The sequence below is a fragment of the Cryptotermes secundus genome, unplaced genomic scaffold (assembly GCF_002891405.2).
Source record: "Cryptotermes secundus unplaced genomic scaffold, Csec_1.0 scaffold339, whole genome shotgun sequence".
NCBI classification, from domain to species: domain Eukaryota; kingdom Metazoa; phylum Arthropoda; class Insecta; order Blattodea; family Kalotermitidae; genus Cryptotermes; species Cryptotermes secundus.
In genome coordinates this window covers 132,991-152,089 of record NW_019725004.1, presented here as the reverse complement: position 1 = coordinate 152,089, position 19,099 = coordinate 132,991, and the positions used below count along the sequence as shown (strand labels likewise).

At 43.3% G+C, this 19,099-nt stretch overlaps 1 protein-coding gene across 4 annotated transcripts in view; it reads left to right on the top strand.

The window, feature by feature from the left end:
- Positions 1 to 17,328, top strand: part of LOC111863176 (atypical protein kinase C) — a 464,860-nt gene extending 447,532 nt beyond the window's left edge. For all 4 annotated transcript variants that reach the window (XM_023849234.2, XM_033750950.1, XM_023849235.2 and 1 more), the window contains one exon: positions 17,094 to 17,328. In XM_023849234.2, coding sequence (XP_023705002.1) covers positions 17,094 to 17,181 — 88 coding nt within the window. In that variant the 3' untranslated portion in view covers positions 17,182 to 17,328. The remainder of the gene's footprint in view (positions 1 to 17,093) is intronic.
- Positions 17,329 to 19,099: the final 1,771 nt, after the last annotated feature.

Below are 19,099 nucleotides of genomic sequence, written 5' to 3'. Positions count from 1 at the left end.
CTGAACCGTTGCGGTAATAGTCCTTATGTAACATCCTCTCTGACGTGAAGATAGGCTTGTCTCTAAGGAATATGCCTGGCCTTAGGTCAAGGGTACATTTCGCACATAGAGCGTGTTACTGAAAATTCTTCCTCTTGCACTATATACAACTCCTCTGTCAGTACAGGCTTCGCAGAGCAGATCATGTCCATCTTGCGTGTCTTATGCTACAACTGCAGCTTAGTCACTCAAAGTCAAAGTCACATTGCGACTAACGGTCAGTCAGTCAGTCTTGGTGTCGAGCCCAATCTGGAGCTTATGACCAGATATTTATTACTGTTTGACAGTTCCGGTCTTCAGTTTGTGCTGCGTCCTCTCTGACGAGAAGACGGTTCTGTCTTTTGTCAGAGTCACTGTCTGCAGTAGTAGGTCATTTGTCATAATGTAAAGGATATTTATATTTTACATGTTAAAGATGTTAATAAATGTATGTCAAATATATACAGGGCCTCTGTCAGTCCAGGCTCAGTACAGCAGGTTATGCTCTATTTCTAGTAGCTTCCGCTACAATGGCAGTCTAGTCACTTGAACGGTCAAATGCTTGACCGCCTCCAAGTTCAAGAATCTTATATATTCTGTGTCAGGCTTCGCCTTATTCAGTATTGCGAACATTTTCGTTATCGTGATTTTATATAACTTCAGCTTGTTACCTGCATAATTTTGTTATATAACCACTGAAATCAGCCGGTCTGGGGTCCTCGCTATATAGCCTCGGGGCGGACCCAATAGAAAACAGGGTCTCCAACAGTTCCGCTATTCTTGTCACGGACCGAAAAGAAAACACCTGTTCTGGAGACGTGTTACCAATCAACTGCCTGTCAGAGAGTATCGGCCCGTATTATTGTAGCCTGTTGTTTATTTATGTTGCCTAGCACTGGGAATGGTGCGGACCACATTGAAAACACTTCTTCTGTTAGAATTGTTGTGCTACCTACAGCTAGTTGTAGCATGTCCCACAGAGAACACAGCTCATGTTGTTGCGTGTTTGATGGAACATGTATACTGAGTCGTTGCGTAGCACTGGTCATGTTTGTTACAGTATCCTTACTTTTAGCTCATTAGCTTCATCGTGGGTTATGCTGCTCACGTTGTTTCTGCTGCGTCGTCAGAATTGCCATCTCTGATACGGCGAACCTTTCCAATTTTCCAAACATAATCCATCCGGACTCTTTCGACCTACGAGTTTGCGTTCAATCGTAGAGTAAGTATGTAAGTCAACAATTCTGAAGAGTTNCCCCCCCCCCCCAGGGGTTACTGGATTTCGACATTTCGTCCATCGCTTAGTAACCTGAGGAGAGCACAGCGCTGCAGAAACTGGACCTGTTTCTGCCCTCAGGCGAAAAGATTGGTAGGAAAGCGCCTACAGCTAAGCTCAGTGAACATGTTCGTTCGGAACGCCAGATGATGGGCAACGTCCAGAACCCCGATAATCCTAAGAATTCATATTCCTTTCACTCATTCCACTTCACGTAACGTTCTGTTGTATGCACGTCGTGAAATGACTGAATACAGCAATCATCAGTTGGCGATTCGGCAGTTGAATAAGTTCTCTTCCGTGTTGTAACTTTTGATTTTTATTTGAGGGATACCCCCCAGGTTCGAATTTCCGCTGAGATTTTGTTTATCCTATCCGGTGTTTGTTTCGTTGTTTCCTTTTTTCGCAGCGTACAAACGCCAGTCGACCTGCCTCAGATATGTCACGACCACTTCCTTCAGCATCGCTTAAAATTCGTTATTCCGTAATCACCCTGCCATTCCACTCTGTAGTCTGCGCTACTGGCAGGGCTCTTGAATAAACAAACCTGAAGTTGTGAGAAGAGCGTGTCGCCTTGATGCGCCACGGATCACACAGAAAACGTGTCCAAGAATGTTATTTTTGCTTGTGTATTCGTTGCCTTGGTAAGGTTTTCCGAGCCGTTGCCTAGCAACGATAGAGGGCCACACATATAGACACACAGACCGGTGGGAGGAATTTAAGAAGTACTCCGTTGAGATGGGCTCAGATGCCATGATGTTCATGCCGAGTTTCATAAAGATTGGTTCATCCATTGAAAAGTTGATTGGAGGGGGGGGGGAGGATTTACAGCATGGAGATCCCATGAGTCTACTTTCAATTTTTTTTTTCGAACTAAGTAACGTATGATATTAAACCGAACCGGCTTTTGGATTCCTCTGAACTAATTCGACAGTATATAACCTTGTAGTTGATATAGTGTCATGGAATAAGCGACTAATAAATCATTCCTCTACTCTTTGTAGGACACGCGTAATCTCGCAGCAGACACAGCATCGTGAAGATGAAATTGTCTGATACTAGTCGTGCACTGGAGTGCTCGGTTTATTGACCTAGGGCAAGATGTTTTGTGTTAATGAAATCAGCAGCAGCAGCCAACAAGCAGTGTACTGCATTGACCTTGCCCAGAGGGCACAAGTGTGCATGTTTGCACAGTGGTGATGTCATGTTGCATGTGTGCTTCAACTTCGCAGATAAAACTTTTCGTATTTGATGTGCGATTTCTTTTCTGTTCGCGTACCGACTCGCCCTGTGCGCCCAACTGCTGCGATACTACTGCTCTCTGTGGCAGGTTATGTAAATCTCATTGCTGCACACACTTGGATTGTGATTGATGATCATGGTCATATACAGAATTGCTCATTTGTTATACTTTGTAAAGCTAATGTTACCATTGTTAGTCTCGCCCCTTTTCGGCAGTGCCGGATGCGACGTATTAGCGTGCATGAACGAATGTAGCCCTGAAAACCTCAAGAAAACAGAATACTTGAAAGAGCCACTGATGGCAGGAACATTCTTGTAGAATGAGACCCAGTATGGTTCTCTAGTGTTGGTCGACATTTCGGAAGGACGGCATGCCTCCATCTGCATGGTAAAGAGCGAAGACTCTTAAAAATACTCCGTGGCTTTTAGTCCGCAAGCGAACTATACTGACCGAGCGACCGAAGCTTGTCGGCGAAGTTAGTGAAGACTGTTCTACTCTGAAAATGGAGGTAGCGCGTTCTGCCAGCGCGTCGCCAGGCGTCTCTTTTACTACACGGCGTCACATCACAGATGACAGTTACGTGTATTTTCAGTCGCGAACTCGAGAACCTCACATCTACTTAAAACTGTCGAAGGTAAAAAAAGGGTAAGCTAAGGACGTATGGGACGGTGGAGGTATGGCTCCACCATTCTTGACCTCGGCGCTAGATGAAGGTGAGTGGGCATCTTCACGACCCGGCCGCCTTCCCCCGGAGAAACAGCCCCGATACCCATTGAATAGGAGCTTGGGTGGACTCCAAACCCGTCTGGATTCTAAGGAGAACAGAAAAATCTTTCCTCTACTGGGAAATGAACTCCGGCCGTCCAGCCTGTAGCCCGTCGCTATACCGACCGATTTATTTAAAATTGTTACTTAAAGAAAAGCGCAGTATGAGAAATGTCAAGCGGAAACAATTTAGGTACTGCATGCCGGTAAAAAAAAAGTAAAGTAAAGGTATCCCTGTAACAGGCCATGGAGGCCCATAGGGTTGTGAGATGTTGAGGTTCCCATGTTTTCTAGATAATCGGCTAACGGATGGCGGTGAGGTTGTCAGCCCTACGCGCCGGCCGCCCTTTACCCCCAAGAATATTCCTGGTACTCATTTCTGTTAGAGGTTGAGTCGACCCCAGGGCCATAGTGCGGCTGGAAGGATTAGGTAAATTTAAAAAACTAATGACTTTATCGGGATTCGATCCCGCGACCTTCCGGCTTGTAGCATAGTGCCTCAACTAACTGCGCTGCCGCGTGAGATTGCTAAGCAGGGCTGAATCAGATCTCGCTGCTTTAAGAACTATTGCTACACGTACATGGTGAGCAACATGCTTGATTTCAGAATGCCATTGAAAGAAGTGTCTTTGCTTTCTGTCCAGTGGGTACTGAAGGCTCTTTCCCCGGGAGTAAAGCGTCCGGGGTGTGAAACTAACCACTCATCTCCAACTAGTGCCGGGGGCAAGAATACCGTGGATCTGTACATCCACTCCCCCCACACGTCTATATGGCTTGATGCTTAATTAGTTAAACACAGGGACAACTTTACCTTTACCTTGCTGTACAGTTTTTCTCTGACGCCTGGTTTCAACCCTCCAATGAAGAGAATGCGAGACATATGCCCAGGTCCCGCCCGGGTGTACTGGAGAAGCTGAAAACATCAACACAATTTTCGGACTAGTCTTGCCGTTGATGTTGACGCACCAGAGCTCAGTGTGTCCCTGAATGAACAGTACAGTGATCAGAGCCAAGCAATTTTCCCATCACTTCCGCCGTCTTCCCTTCTGTATGAAACAGAAGCTTCCGGATTCGCGAGGCGCAGTGTGCGAGTCATCATTTTATGCGAAAACCTTGAAATCACGTGAATGTTTAACATAAACGTTGAATATGGCAGGGCCCCTTTTCATATAGTTTATGATGGCGAAATTCGGTACTTTTGTTTTTATTTTATGGTGCTCTCAGTAAAAGGTGAAAAGTAAAGTTGCCTTTTGTGCTCAACTAATTAAGCATAACGCCGTGAAGGCGTATGGGGGAGTGGATGTATAAATCCACATTTCCTTGACTTCGGCACTAGTTTTGAGGTGAGTGGTCAGCTTCACGCCCCGACCGCTTTACCTAAGGGAGAAAGAGCCCCCGGTACCCATTGGATAGGAGGCTAGGTGAGTCCCAGAGCCGGTCTGGACGACGTGGATAAAAGAAAATTCTTAACCGTTTATCAATCCTCTAATTTGTATGAAATGTACGACTTTGTTTATGGGAGGGAGGGGTCGTAGTAGTCACTTGGATCCATAAAGAACTGGCCCAGGTGGTGAAATCTGAAATAAGCTATGGCCTCACAATCACGTAGAATGTGTGTGGCTGATTCATCTTTTTCTTGGCACTTTCGCAAATAGGGTTATCTGTCAGTCCCAGTTTGAAAAGGTGTCCCTTTAGATGACAAGTGTCGTGTAAATAGTTCTGCCATCCATCTTAATTGGTCTCTGTTTAATTTTAACAGGTCGTTCGTTCTTCTTGGCAGAGGAACTGTCACCCCAAAGGAGAAACATAGATTGAGGGTTTTTGGGCGCGGAGTCCTCATGAGAATATTTGGAGCTAAGAGAGATCAAGTGGCAGGATGCAGACAATTAATAATGAGAAGCAACATAATTTTTACTCTTCAATAATTAAATATTAGAATTATGAAATGAGTTAGGATGAGCCGAGCAGTACATGCCAGCATGTGTGAGGGAGTTGAGAAGCGTATTTTTTTTAACTGGCTCTACAGCCACTCTTGGGCTCTGGCCTCTAATTTTTCAGTTTCATGATCATTTTGCAGGCGGTAGAACTCCTTGGACGAGTGATCAGCTCGTCGCAAGGCTTCTACCTAAACACAGGACAACACATACAGACATCCATGACTTGTGTTGGATTCGAACCCACGGCTTCCGACCGAGCGAAGAAAGTACATGTGTTAGACCTCTCGGCTACCGTGACCGGCTGAGAAGTGTATACAAGACATTATTCGGGAAAACAGAGGAGTAGCTTGGGAAACCCATGCCTGAATTTGAAGATAATATTACAGTTGATTTTATAGAAATTGTGCGAGAGTGTGGAGTGGATTCATGTAGCTCAGGATAATCGTCAGCCTCTTATGAACATGTTAATGAACTTTCTGATTCCATAAAACTTTGATAAATTTCTTTACCAGCTGAGCGGCCATCACCCTCTCACGAACGACCCTCCTGAATACTTGTATGGGCATCTGTTTCGTTAGGGAGCTAAAGAGATTGGCGTTCAGTAGAAAGGAAGAAACGCTCCTGCACGTGTAAGGTTTTTATCCGCTTGTTAACTGTACCCCTTCAGTCTGCAGTTCTCGAAGCCCGCAAGTTAGTACGTGCTCCGAAAAGATAAGCGTTTCTTATGCTAAAGAATTCAAACTTTTCGCTGATCTAATGAGTAATCCTGACTTGAGATAGTTCAGTATCCGTTGGACAAAAGAGTGAGCACATGTAAAATACCGTGAAGAGAAGAAAAAGGAACTGACATTGTTTAGACTGAAGTATTTCATTACCAGCGTAGTAATTGGTTCATTACTGATGAAGGGAAGACTTGAGGATAGAAGAAAAGATTGCGTTGTCGATTTGTATTGTCCTCTTTTCTTTTGTAAGCTGAATTTTAGTAGAGCACGTGACTTCGTTGTTTGTTGCTGCAGAGAAGTAGCCGGGGCTGCGTTAATTAAGCCAGGGAGAGCTGGAGCACTCTGGGCTTCAGTGTTCAAGTACTCAGCGGGATAGCAAGGAAGTAGTGAGTTCAGTTCTGGTGAGGGCGTCATTTTGTGTAGAATGAATGTACGGAGCTGTGATGCAATTGGCTTATTCTCGGGAGGTCCCCGTTTCGAATTTCGGACCGAGCAAATTCTCTGGTCTATTGTTAATGCTCTAGACGTACATTATGATCCTACTCAGTTCGAATCACAGACTGACGGTCAGTCAGTCAGTAAGTCTTGGTGTCGAGCCCCATATGGGGCTCACGACCAACTATTTATTGATGTTTGACAATTACGGTCTCTTTTTTTTTTTTTGTGTGTGTGTCCTCTGACGAGAGGACGGGTCTGCCATTTGTACATGCTGCTGGCCCTTGCCAGCGCAGTCTTTCTCGGGTCCGAGTCCCTTGGAACTCGCGACCATATTTTACTGTCTCAGATTTGAGACTTCCCTTTTCGTCGCCTCCTACGACTCGCAGGGTCACGGTGGAGGTATTGACACCGCCTCCACACGGGTTGTCAGACCCCTTCAGAGTCAAAATTACTTTACGATTGGCGATTTACCGGCAATCAGTTCGTCTTGGCGTCAGGCCCCTTGAGGACCACGACCAGTGACAAACCACTTGAGGCTCACGACACAGTTATATAGCCTCGGGCCTGACCCACAGAAAACACGGTTTCCATCGTTATAGCCCAACAATAGCTAGATTCTCGCGTGCATATTCGTTGCAGCGGGAACATGTTTACCTTGTCGTTGCCTAGTAATAAACATCTACTCTGACTCCACTATTCCGGCTTTGAGGCGTCATGTCACAGTATATACACATATGCGTTCGTATATTTAATTCGGGAAGAAAACTTGTAGTAGCACACCAATGGGAGTATGAGTAGTAATATTAGAATTAGATAAACTTCCACCTTCCATGGAAGTCACTCAGTACCACGCCATAGCGAATATAGGCCTCACACTTAACACAACTGCTTTACACGACGTTAGACTCTGCTCTTAACCCAAGAAATCACAATTCCCAATACACAAGAGTATCTGTTAAAAAAAAAACAAAAACAAAAAAAGGATATGTTCTAACTAATTTTAATAAAATTCAACAATAATTGGAACTAGTTTCACCTAAGTTTTAGAACAGTAGACTAGAAAAAGCGCCGGTCACGTTAGCCGAGCGGTTTGAAGCATGTACTGTCTCGCTCGCTCGAAAGCCGGGACCGTGAGTACGAATCCCACACAAGGCATGAATGTTTGATATGTGTATGTTCTGTTGTCCTGTGTTTAGTTAGAAGCCTTGCGACGAGCTGATCACCCGTCCAAGGAGTCCTACCGTCTATAAAATGATCATGAAACTGAAAATTAGAGGCCAGGGCCCAAGGGGGCTATAGAGCCAGTGAACAAAAAACTAGAAAAAGGAATACAGTGAAGCAGTTACGTAAAAGTATCTACCTTATCGTGACCTTATAAGGTCGAAACATGCCGTACAAGTAACATTTATAAAAACATGACAGCATAGCCCACGAACAGTCTGCAAGCATGACAAGAAGTTGCACCTTCAAGACTGCCCCTGCAAATTAAATCGTTAACCAGCGCAACAAGATGTTGTATCAGTAATATATCAGAATACTAACAAAAAGATGGTCACACATGAAATGCTGTTGTAGAATGAACTCAGTGAAAGTGAGAGTGATGCTGTCAACACATGAGAATGCTCGGATGTTTTAGAAGCAATTATATTACAACTGCGCTGGTGATTTAAGTGCTGAAGAAAGGATATCTTGAGTGCCTCGTGGCGCTTGGTTCTTCCCATACTGTTCCCTAAATTGTACAGGAGAGGTTTCCATTGTTCCTACACATCTCTTTGGAGTCTTTTGTTTAAATAAACGAGAAATTGATGCGGACATTAACTGTACACAAAGGTGTACTGTAACTTGTGCCCAAAGATTTGCCTGTGTGTTGTGTGTTGGTTCCTCTGTGGGATGTAACATGTAATTTACGACCGCGGTTGTGCATCGGAGGAGGTAAATATATAACAAGATGAAGCGTGGTTTGCCTTTGTCTGGCGCAGATTTCTGTTCCCGGGAGCAATAACGTTATTCTGTTGCTAACTACAAAGAAACGAGCCACGCGAAACACCTCTCACAAGGGGAATATGACATGACATCGGTGACAGGAAGAGAGAAATGAAGGAATGAAATAAATTGAGGACGGAGAAATGGAAGAAAGGACGGAAGGAGAAATGATAGAATGAAAAATGGTGGAGGAGGAAATAAAGAAATAAGACGGGAGGAACCAAGGAAAAGACGGAGGAATGAAGAAATGGGTTAAAAATGAACAGCGAAAGAAAAAGGAAAACCAAATATGCTGAGATATAATTTCAAATTAAGCTAATATCGTTTCCCGCCGCTTTCTTCCGCACATTTTACAAAATAATTATTCGTTATTCATCTTTCATTTGACACTGCATCGTCCTAGATATTATAAAAGCTTCGTTAAATATCCGGTCTAGAAAACCGAAACTAACGGCCGTGGGGATTCGCTGCTGACCACGCCACACCCTCTATCCGCTAAAGTTGACACTAACTTCGCCGACAAGCGGCGGTCGCTCGGTCGGTATAGTTCGCTTGCGGACTAAAGCAGCGGAGTTTAAGTTTTTAGTTTTTCGTTAAATATAAAATAAGTAAATCGACGCGAATGCCTCCTCGATAGAAGCATTCTGCGACCGCCTCCTTCCAAATTCATACCTACTCCCTATGCACGATCGTCTTGCCATCTCATTTGACGCTATAAGCCGATCGGTTCGAACATCCCTGTAAAGAAACGAAGCATAAATAATCCGGTAACACGAGGAGAGCGGAAGAGGAGGGCGTGTGAAGAAACCTGTCCCGAAGCCGTGTCTATCTTAGGTAGGCCTGTGTCACTGGGCGGGTGGACTTCCATTCCACGTGTCTTCGGTATTCACTAAAGTTAACCTGATATCCCTTCACACGACGTCTTTCCACCGCTTTTGTGTTCCCTTATTCATTAGCCATGAACGTACCCCGCCTGGCGGTAAGTCGATAGATGACCATGAATATGATGTGTCCTGAGTGATTGATGATGTTCTTTTGGGAAGGATCCTGTCTGTATTATGCATTCTGAACTTTGCATAACAGAATGAAAAATTTATTCCCTTTCGTTCTTCCTTTCCTCATTCAAATAATCGAAGCAACTTGTGGTCCCCTTTGCCCGTCATGTGTATATCATGCACGCGTCACTATAAAACACTTTTCAGCACTGAGGCACTGAATGAGATGATGACAGTCATCTGTTATTGAACTGCAGGAAAGTTGGAAAGTAAATTAAATTTACCTCAGAAGTAATGTTGATAGCACTGAAATATTATAAAGTGTAATGCCGTTGCTATCCAACGAACGCGAGAAGGAACATTCGTCGCTTGGTAACGGTCGGTAAATACGTTCGCGCGGTAACGATATCCAGTCTATCGCTAGGCAACCGCCATGGCAATAGAAGAATTGTTGGAGGCGGTGTTTCTTGTTGTGTCTGCCCCAGGGTTATATAACGAGGACACCAGCCGAGCTGCTGGCATTTAAAGTCCCGTACGTATATGACTATATAACAAAATTATGCAGGAAACAAGCAGAAGTCATACAAAATCATGATAATGAGAACGTTCGCAACATCGGACAAGGTGAAGCCCGCCACAGAAAGTATAAGAGGCTTAAACTTGGCGGCGGTCAGGCATACGACCGTTCAAGTGACTAGACTGCCGTGGTAGCGAATAATACTAGAAATAGTGCGTAATCTGCTGTACTGAGCCTGGACTGACAGAGGCCTGGTATATATTGTACATAAAAGTAAGGAATTAAGATTAAATTAGTAAATATATGTAAATACTGACAGTGGACTTACTAACACAGACTATGACTGACAAATGACAGACCCGACCTCTCGTCAGACAGGGCGCCCCAAATGAACAGGACAGTAACTTCCATATAAGAAAAAAAGAAAAGAAAAAATCTGGTCATGAGCCCCAGTCGGGGCTCGACACCAAGACAGACAGACTGACGGACCGTCAGTCGCAATGTGACTTGGACTTGGCTGCCCTCAGTTGTCAGCAGTTTAGCTGAGTGAAGTTGGTGAGTGAGAGAGTTCAGCTGCCAGTTGGAAGTCAGCCTGTGAAGAAAAGACTGGGAAGCTTGGTGTGAAATGGCCGCCAGCCTGGGTCTCGGCTGAGTTCCGCACGGGAGGCTGTGATATGAGAACCTGAGTACAGGAAACTGAAGAATCTCCCTCGGTAGAAGCCGTTGCCAGGAAACGGCTGGTGGAGACTGTAATAGACTGAGGACACTAGTCTGCTAGTGCCAGTGACTTGTAAAGTGTAGTTCCGAGTGATACATAGTACAAGTGGCCAGTAAATCCATTCACCAATCCATACCCTGTCTATGGTCACACACCCGTAAACACGTGACAGTGTGATGTAAGTGTGAACAATATAAATCTTGAAGATAGGCGTTCTGTCTGGTAGATTTTACCGACTTTTGTTGGAACATGTTGCCTCCATCTTCAGTTTAATTTCCTGTTCATGGAACTGGCCTCCGAAGGAGAAGAGAAAGTCGGCACATGGCAGAAGACTCTTAAGACTGAGAGGTTCAAAGTCTGCCTTATCGACGGTCTGGTGAAATACTAGACAACGTCGAAGCTGAGGTCCGGCCGGTAGAGAGCTCAGCGCGAGGGCGAATGCTAGCGAGTCGTTCACATGGCGCGGAATTTCACAAAGTCAAAGTCACATTGCGACTGACGGTCAGTCAGTCAGTAAGTCTTGGTTTTGAGCCCCATCTACGGCTCATGACCAGATATTTATTACTGTTTGACAGTTACGGTCTTGTTTTTGTGGGTCGCCCTCTCTGACGAGAGGACGGGTCTGTCTTTTGTACATGCTGCTGATACTTACCAGAGCAGTTTTTCTCGGGTCCCAGTCCCTTGGGATTTGCAACCATATTTTGCTGTCTCAGATTTGAGACTTCCCTTTTCGTCACCTTCTACGACTCGCAGGGTCACGGTGGAGGTATTGGACCCCACCTCCACACGGGTTTGAATTTTCAAGTCAAAGTCACATTGCGACTAACGGTCAGTCAGTAAGTCTTGGTGTCGATCCCAATCTGGAGCTTGTGACCAGATATTTATTACTGTTTGACAGTTTCGGTCTTCAGTTTGTGCTGCCTCCTCTCTGACGAGAAGACGGTTCTGTCTTGTCGGAGTCATTGTCCGCAGTAGTAGGTCATTTGTCATAATGTAAAGGATATTTATATTTTACATGTTAAAGATGTTAGTAAATGTATATCAAATATATACAGGGCCTCAGTCAGTCCAGGCTCGGTACAGCAGGTTATGCTCTGTTTGTAGTAGCTTCCGCTTCAACGGCATTCTAGTCACTTAAACGGTCGTATGCTTGACCACCGCCAAGTTTAAGCCTCTTATACTTTCTATGTCTGTCTTTGCAAGTTGCAAGCCTTCATGTTATAACATCCCGGCACGGACCACATGGAAAACACACTTTTATTGTTTCGGGCGTTATCTAGCAACGACCGCTGTTTACAGAGTCACCGCTTAGCAATGGGTCTATACGCCACAATATTGTGTGTGCCTGGTGAGACTCGAACCTCTTACCTTCGAGTACTAGTCAGAAGTTAGGCCCTTGATCAGACTTGCTCGGTTACACGGTAGCACCACTCAAAAGACCACAGTATAAAGGAAGAGTTAGAGTTTAGAGATGAAAACTCTTGTCATATCCTTCACTACTGCTATCCTAAACCGGCACTGCTCTGTCATTTGGGTTTTATAGTTTCTGAACATTCAGCGGACCGTTAAATTAGATGCGTCGCGTTTCGGGATGCCAATAAACAAGTCACTTGTTTTATTACCCGCCAAAATGTTGTACGGTTGTGGGTGCTTGTTGAAACATTTACTGCAGTAAGACAACCAGCCTTCCGGCAGTGCATTCTTGTGCCAACCTTCGTAATTCCGGCCAGGGACATGAAGTGGTGGGCGTGGAGAAGCCAGGCGTCTGCTTTCCCAGCGGATTTTTAAGAAAAATCTGAAGTTATTTTTCAGCTTGGTTTTATCTGTTTCAAGGCGGAGCCCCACATCTATCCGTCAGAATATTCTTATGCAGCTTGAACGTAACTTTGTAAGCAAATTTACTGGTGCCCCCCCCCCCAATTCTGTCCGCGTCCGTGGTCACTGACGACTCTGTTTTCTGTATTATTTTCTTAGGATATTTTATGAATTTAGTGACAACTTTAGCGGAGAGAGGGTGTCGCTCGGTCAGCGCAACGAATCCCGACGGCCGTAAATTTTCGGTTTTCTAGTTCGGAGCCGCCATTTCCTTGAAATAGCTCCTCAATTATCCTCGCGAGGCTGAGTGGACCCCGTTCCAGACCCCACTACTTCTCAGAAAATCAGGTAGCTCCTGGAATCGAACCCGGACTTCTGGATTTGTAGCCAGGAACTCCGACAAGCTCGGTCCGTATAGTTCGTTTGCGGAATAAAGCCACGGAAGGTTTCTTTTTATGAATTTAGCAATCTACAGTCATTTTCTTTGCAATGCATCAGTACATCGAAATATCTGTGGACATCCCCTCGTCTAGCCTTCCGTATCTTACTTTCTTTGTCTCTTCTCAATATTTCTTTCTCTCTCTTAGTTGTTACCTTATTTCTTTTTTCTTCTTCTTCTTCTTCTTCTTCTTCTTCTTCTTCTCCCCCATGTTGGCTTTATCAACTGCATAAAATGTGTGATATTTGTAAGGAATGTGGATTTCAGTTATCGCAGCTTGGTATTTTCCCGGTTGTTTGATGGAGTGCCTGATAAAACCCGTATTCTTCAGGCAAGATGGCCTAAAGTTGTTCAAACCTCTGTAACTGTTTGTGTTCATGCTTATTCCGCCGTACCGTGCTGTAATATCTGCCGAATTAACCCTGGCAGGATGATCAGACTTTCTAAGGAATGGGGAAGCGCTTTTTGGCCTCATTGTCTTTGTCGAGTGATGAAATCCGCGATAATGTTGTCACGGTAGCCCGGCTGTTGTAGGAATTCGTAGTCTACCGTCGACTCAGCTGTGCTTGAACTAAGTTTAACGTAATCCTCAGTTTATCTAATGTTTAAAATAGACCACGATCAATACCCCCACATCCTTTCACCTCTGTCATTCGCAGACGATATCTCGTTCTGTATTGCGTACCCGATCTCAGGAGTTCATCGTATTTCAGTGAAAACAGAACCCAAAGTTTGGATACGACTCTGAGCCAGAAACATTACGTCTTGTGCCTACGTCAAGATATATATCTATAGGCCTACATAATTAGCCGGGCAGTGTTTGTCGGTTCCTCGTTATGTTGGAAACCAAGTGTTAAACTTATCTGTTAGTTACCACAGGACCAGAAGATGCAGCGATAAATTTCATTGTCACTGGGTATTACAGTGTCGATATTCATCGAAGAAATTATTGTTATTATTATTACGTAGTGGACCTGGAACGGGTCCACTCAGTCCCATGAGGATAATTGAGGAGCTGTTTCAAGGAAATAGCGGCTCCGTTGTAGAAAATCGAGATCCGTTGTGCTGACCACGTGACGCCCTCTAACCACTAAATTTGGCACTAACTTCGCCGACAAGCAGCGGTCGTTCGGTCGGTATAGTTTGCTTGCGGACTGCAGGCCACGGAGTTTTATTATTGTCACGTGTTGGGTAGGTCACGCCACAAATAACTTCACGCCGTTCTGGATCTAGCGAATTTAGTGCACATTCGCTCTTACACTTACACAATTTACAATCTCACAACTACTGCCGTCTGCAGTATCACAAATACTTCTTCTGCTTCCATTCACTCCGGCGAATGCTGGACTGCGACTGACTGGCTACTTTCTCTCACTGACGAATACTCCTGTTATGTAGCTTCCGCACTGACAACACAGAAAACAGTTACGTCAGGCATGTCAAACTCAACTTGGGCAAAGGGCCACCTCAGCCCTATAAATAATAGTCCAGGGCCGCACTTCAAAATAGAAATATACATTAGATTTTGATACAAGGAAATTTAATTATATTTATTATTTAGGAATAATTTCAATATAATTACCTAAAGTCACATATCTTACAGTTTTAAGAAGCAAGAAAATGCCATTTTTGACAATTATCAAACAGCTTTTCAATATGTAAAAAGAGATTACACAAGAAATTATGTTAGAAATAGCATAACATTGAATTTCCTGCAGCCTGCTAATTTAGTATGTCTGCGTGAGACTTCTTGTCTTCTGGTCTGTTGGAAAATTGTCTTTACAAAAAATATTTTACTAAAATTTTAATATTGATTTTAATATCAATTAGCTCTAAAAGTTTAGGGGCCGCACTCTGTGGCTATGGGGGCCGCATGTTTGACACGGCTGAGTAACGTGATAGCTTTCACTGTTGCGTGACGTCGTGTTTACCGATTGCCTAGCAACAGTCGCAGCACGGGCACTCCTGTTGCGTGACGCCGTGTTTACAAAGGTGTTGCTGGGCAACGCTGCGTAGCAACCAGCGCATTTCGTCTCGGCTCGGCACGTACAAACACCGCTTTCCTTACTGTTGCGTAACTTGGCAACCGACCGTTTATCAAGGGTCTGTCTTCGTGGTGACTCGTTCCACCTCCCGTTTCCCAGCAACGGTTAGACATGTCACATTATTATTATTGACCACTGTGCTGTAAAGTTTGCACATAAATAAACACGAATTGAATTGAGTTATTACGCTTGCTAACTATGTAATTGGCGTGACCGTTCCACTGCTACGCAACTTATTTGAATGTAGTTAACTTTATTAATTTGAAATCTTAACTGTTCAAAATGAAATTCAATGAACAAGTGTAGTGAGACATAGGTCCCTTCTTGTATGTATGAGTTAGCGTCTTCCCACGTTTACAGCAGAAACAGGAAGACACCCGTTGAAGGTTTATTAGAGGAAAATTGCATGAAAGGATTGGGGTTTTATGACCCCAAGCCACGCTTCACATTTGTCAAATTCTGACAGAAATACGTTGGAGTCAGAAATCCTTAAACCTTTGTAAGCTTTAAACGGAGTGGAGGAATATCTAATTAAGATACTCCTATTTTTCAGATATAATCACTAAAATTTAAGGGTGTGACAGAGCAGAGACGCTGAGGAAACAAGGACTTGGAGGTCCGAGTAGAAATCAGTTGTCGAAGTCCGTCACACACCGGGACTCGTAAGAACCAGACGTGAAAGTCACGTACCGGGAATCGTAGGAAAGAAGTAAAGTCTCACACTCCGGCCCTTGAGAAAATATACTGGTAGTACTCAGTTGTAAAGTGTTAACCACTTAGACCGAAGCAAGTTTTAATAATAATAAATTAAAACCTGAAAAGTGGTTTAGTTTCAAAAGTGTCTAAACAAGTAGTCAATTGTAAAGTGTTAAACGGCAACTAACAAGTGCTGAATAATAATACCTCTGAATGTGAATGTGCTTTGGTAGTCTGTGTTATTTCTGCTTCTTTGAGTGTGGCCCGTTAAGTCTCTGAGATAAGAGGATCCAGCTCTACCGTATCCAACAACGAACCCCGAGATAAAAATTTAAGTACAAGAAAGAAGATCACAATTAAGTAGAAACAAGGAGGTAGCTGAGAAGGACTGTTAAAAAGGTGACTTCAAGAAGAAAAGGAGGCGAGAAGAGTGCAGTTATATTGACCTCTGGGCTGTTAAATTTGCATGTAAATACATACATAAGAATTGAACTGAATTATTATATGAGGATTTCACTCCAGAACTTTTGAAGTTGATAGCATATGTATTCAGTTAAATCGTGGTTTCGAAGTGCCCCAAAGGGCTGTATTGTGTAAAGCTGGATCAGTAATCAGCACTCCTTGGACGCTATCCTTAGCCCATTTATTCCAGTGTACAATTTAACAGTCAAATAATTGATTAAGTAAATATATATTGTCAGGTACAGGATCTGCCTTAAGCAGTTGATAGCTGTTCAGATGCACTGGACATGTTGTATTGGTATAGAAACCAAGTCCAGTTCACATTTCATCAAGCAACTAAGTGTTTATGTGCCATGGTACAGTACCACCCTCAACTAGTAAATAGTTATTAATTGCTCACAACATCCACGTTTGTTACTCAAAACTGAGAACGTCCGCCATTATGTCCTGTTCAGAGACATCTCACTCCAGTATATAATCTCGTCTTATTCTACTCAGAAGTAGATTAATAGTTACATAACCTGTGAGCGGCCTCCGTAGTCTAGAGGTAACGTTCCCACCTCATGACTCGTAGTACGCGGGTTCAAAATACCCGGCGGAGGTCGTCGAATTTTTAAGCGCGGAATAATTCAGGGAACAAGTCCTCCGGGAGGGACTTTAAGCCGTGGGTCCCGTGTCGTAGCTTTACGGCACGTAAAAGAACCTCATACCTCCAACGGAGGTCACTGAGCCAAAATTGCGGACGTTTCCCGCCCAACAGCAGTCTTTAATACCTCCGGTAGATGGGGGAAGCATTATAGATACTTCTCAGCCAGTAGAGCCGGTCTCGCTGGCTGGGCGGGACTGATGGTAAGCACCAATACCGGTAGGATATAGAGACTGGTAGAAATCATAGAGGGAAGCACAGTGGACCACTACAGGTGTAAGTGCATGGGGAAACCCACCCTCTCTAATAACTAACTAACTAAATAACCTGTGAACGAACCATTCACTAAACGTTTCCCTTCCTTTTGTATGTTCACAGGCGGGTGATTGAGAAGATTGATCAGACTGAATTTGAAGGTTTTGAGTATGTGAACCCACTGCTCATGTCACTGGAAGACTGTGTGTGACGTCAGGACTTGGCCCACCATCTTGATGACGTGCTAGTGATGTCAGATGAAGAGATGAGGGCCGATGACAATGGCAGCGGACGAGGCATCCTGCATCAGATGTTCTGCCTTCCGTTACACTAGGACATAGCACACGTTATATATATATATATACATAAAATATGCAATCATATAACATTAATTAGATTTAGTGTAAGAACATAAACTGAATGAAGTGAGAGTGGTTCCCAAACTGATACTTATTTTGTAGGCTCAGATAATATTGCGGAGAGACTGCATGAAGGAAAAGGGTAATACTGTATTGGATTTTTGTTTGACGTTGTCAGAAAGGAAAAGACAGATGTGACTGACCCATCCCCATTTATTTGAGGAAAACCTATTATTTTCTGCTAGTGCCAAGGTCAAGAAAATGTGGATATATACATCCACTCCCCATACGCATGCATGACATAGTGGTTAATTACTTAAGCACAGGGACAACTTTACTGTACATATTATTGCTGTTTTCAGTTAACATTGCTTGTTTGATATACATATGTATGCGAGTTTCCTGTCCTCCTAGATATGAAATTTTTCGTAAAAATCCATATAACGGAGTATCTGTCTGTGGGGTACTGAGCTCGATATTTTGGGTGACAGGAAGGAGAGAAACACATACTCAGAAGTTAGATATATCCAGTGAAACCCCATTTAACATTTCTTTTGGGAGCATTGCATTTAAACCCAAAGTTAGGGAACGTCTTAAATGGAAGAATTTACCAGTGAAACTGTTGACTTGGAAAGATTGAAATTGAATGTTAAATGAGGGAAACCCCTATATCAAGGAACATTAAACAGTGATTTCCACTGTACATGTATAACTTCAGATGGGGTTTTACTTATTCTAATTTCTCAAGGAAGAATGTTCATAAAATGATAAAGTTTGGGGACCACTGTATCTGAAGTATTGTTGACTGCGGTGTTGCCTTGCCCAACTAAGGGCTGCCTCTGGTTTCACCTATGTAATTTTACAATGACTGCAGTATCTCAAGATGTAATGTTCATGAAGGCTCAAGACACTGGGGTGCAAGTGCGCAGATCGAGTTTCGGCCACCCAGAAGTGTACTTCTTTAACAAAGAGGGATGTTGGTGGGTCCATAAGACAGAATGCCCTTAGTATTCGCAGCTTTGTAAAACAATGAATAACTATGAATGGATATTACTGTCTTCTTGGATGTGGTGCCTTGTAAGTCTGACTGAAAGGTACTAACTTTTCAAGGAATCTACTGCCTCTATCTTCAGGGTAGTTCTGAAAAGAATTTTCATTTGGTACAGAAATGTGTATGATTATTTATTAAAAGGGAAGTAGTCTTCTGTACGAAAAAAGCAGACTTTTTTCCCATTTCCAAAAAAAGTAACAGTGCTTTGCATTACAATTTTAAATAATTTGTCCAAAATTTTTGAAAGTTTAATATGTTATCAGTTCTCCCTTTATTTTAAATTTAAACTACATTCATGTTTATTAAATGAAACCTTGCCAGAACTAATTACTTTACTTAAAATCTGTTGCAGTTTGTGTATGTTTATAAGAGCATATTGATTCTGTTTATTTTGATCTCAACCAAGACTTTGATAAAAGTCCCTCATAGTCCTCTATTACGTAAACTTTATAATTCTGGACTCTCAGGATGTTATATTACTTGGTTCTAAAGTTATTTATCATCTAGATTTTCCTTTGTTGGCATGCTAGAGAAGTTTTTATCACCTTTGCCTGTGAGGTCAGAAGTGCCACAAGACTCTACCTTAGGACTTTGTATGTTCAGTACTTCTGTTAATGATTTATGTGCCAAAATTCATTTTTCCAACTTTATTTCTCCTGATGATATAAGAATGTTTCATTCATGATATGTATACAGTTGCCATCTTGTAGTGCACTCAA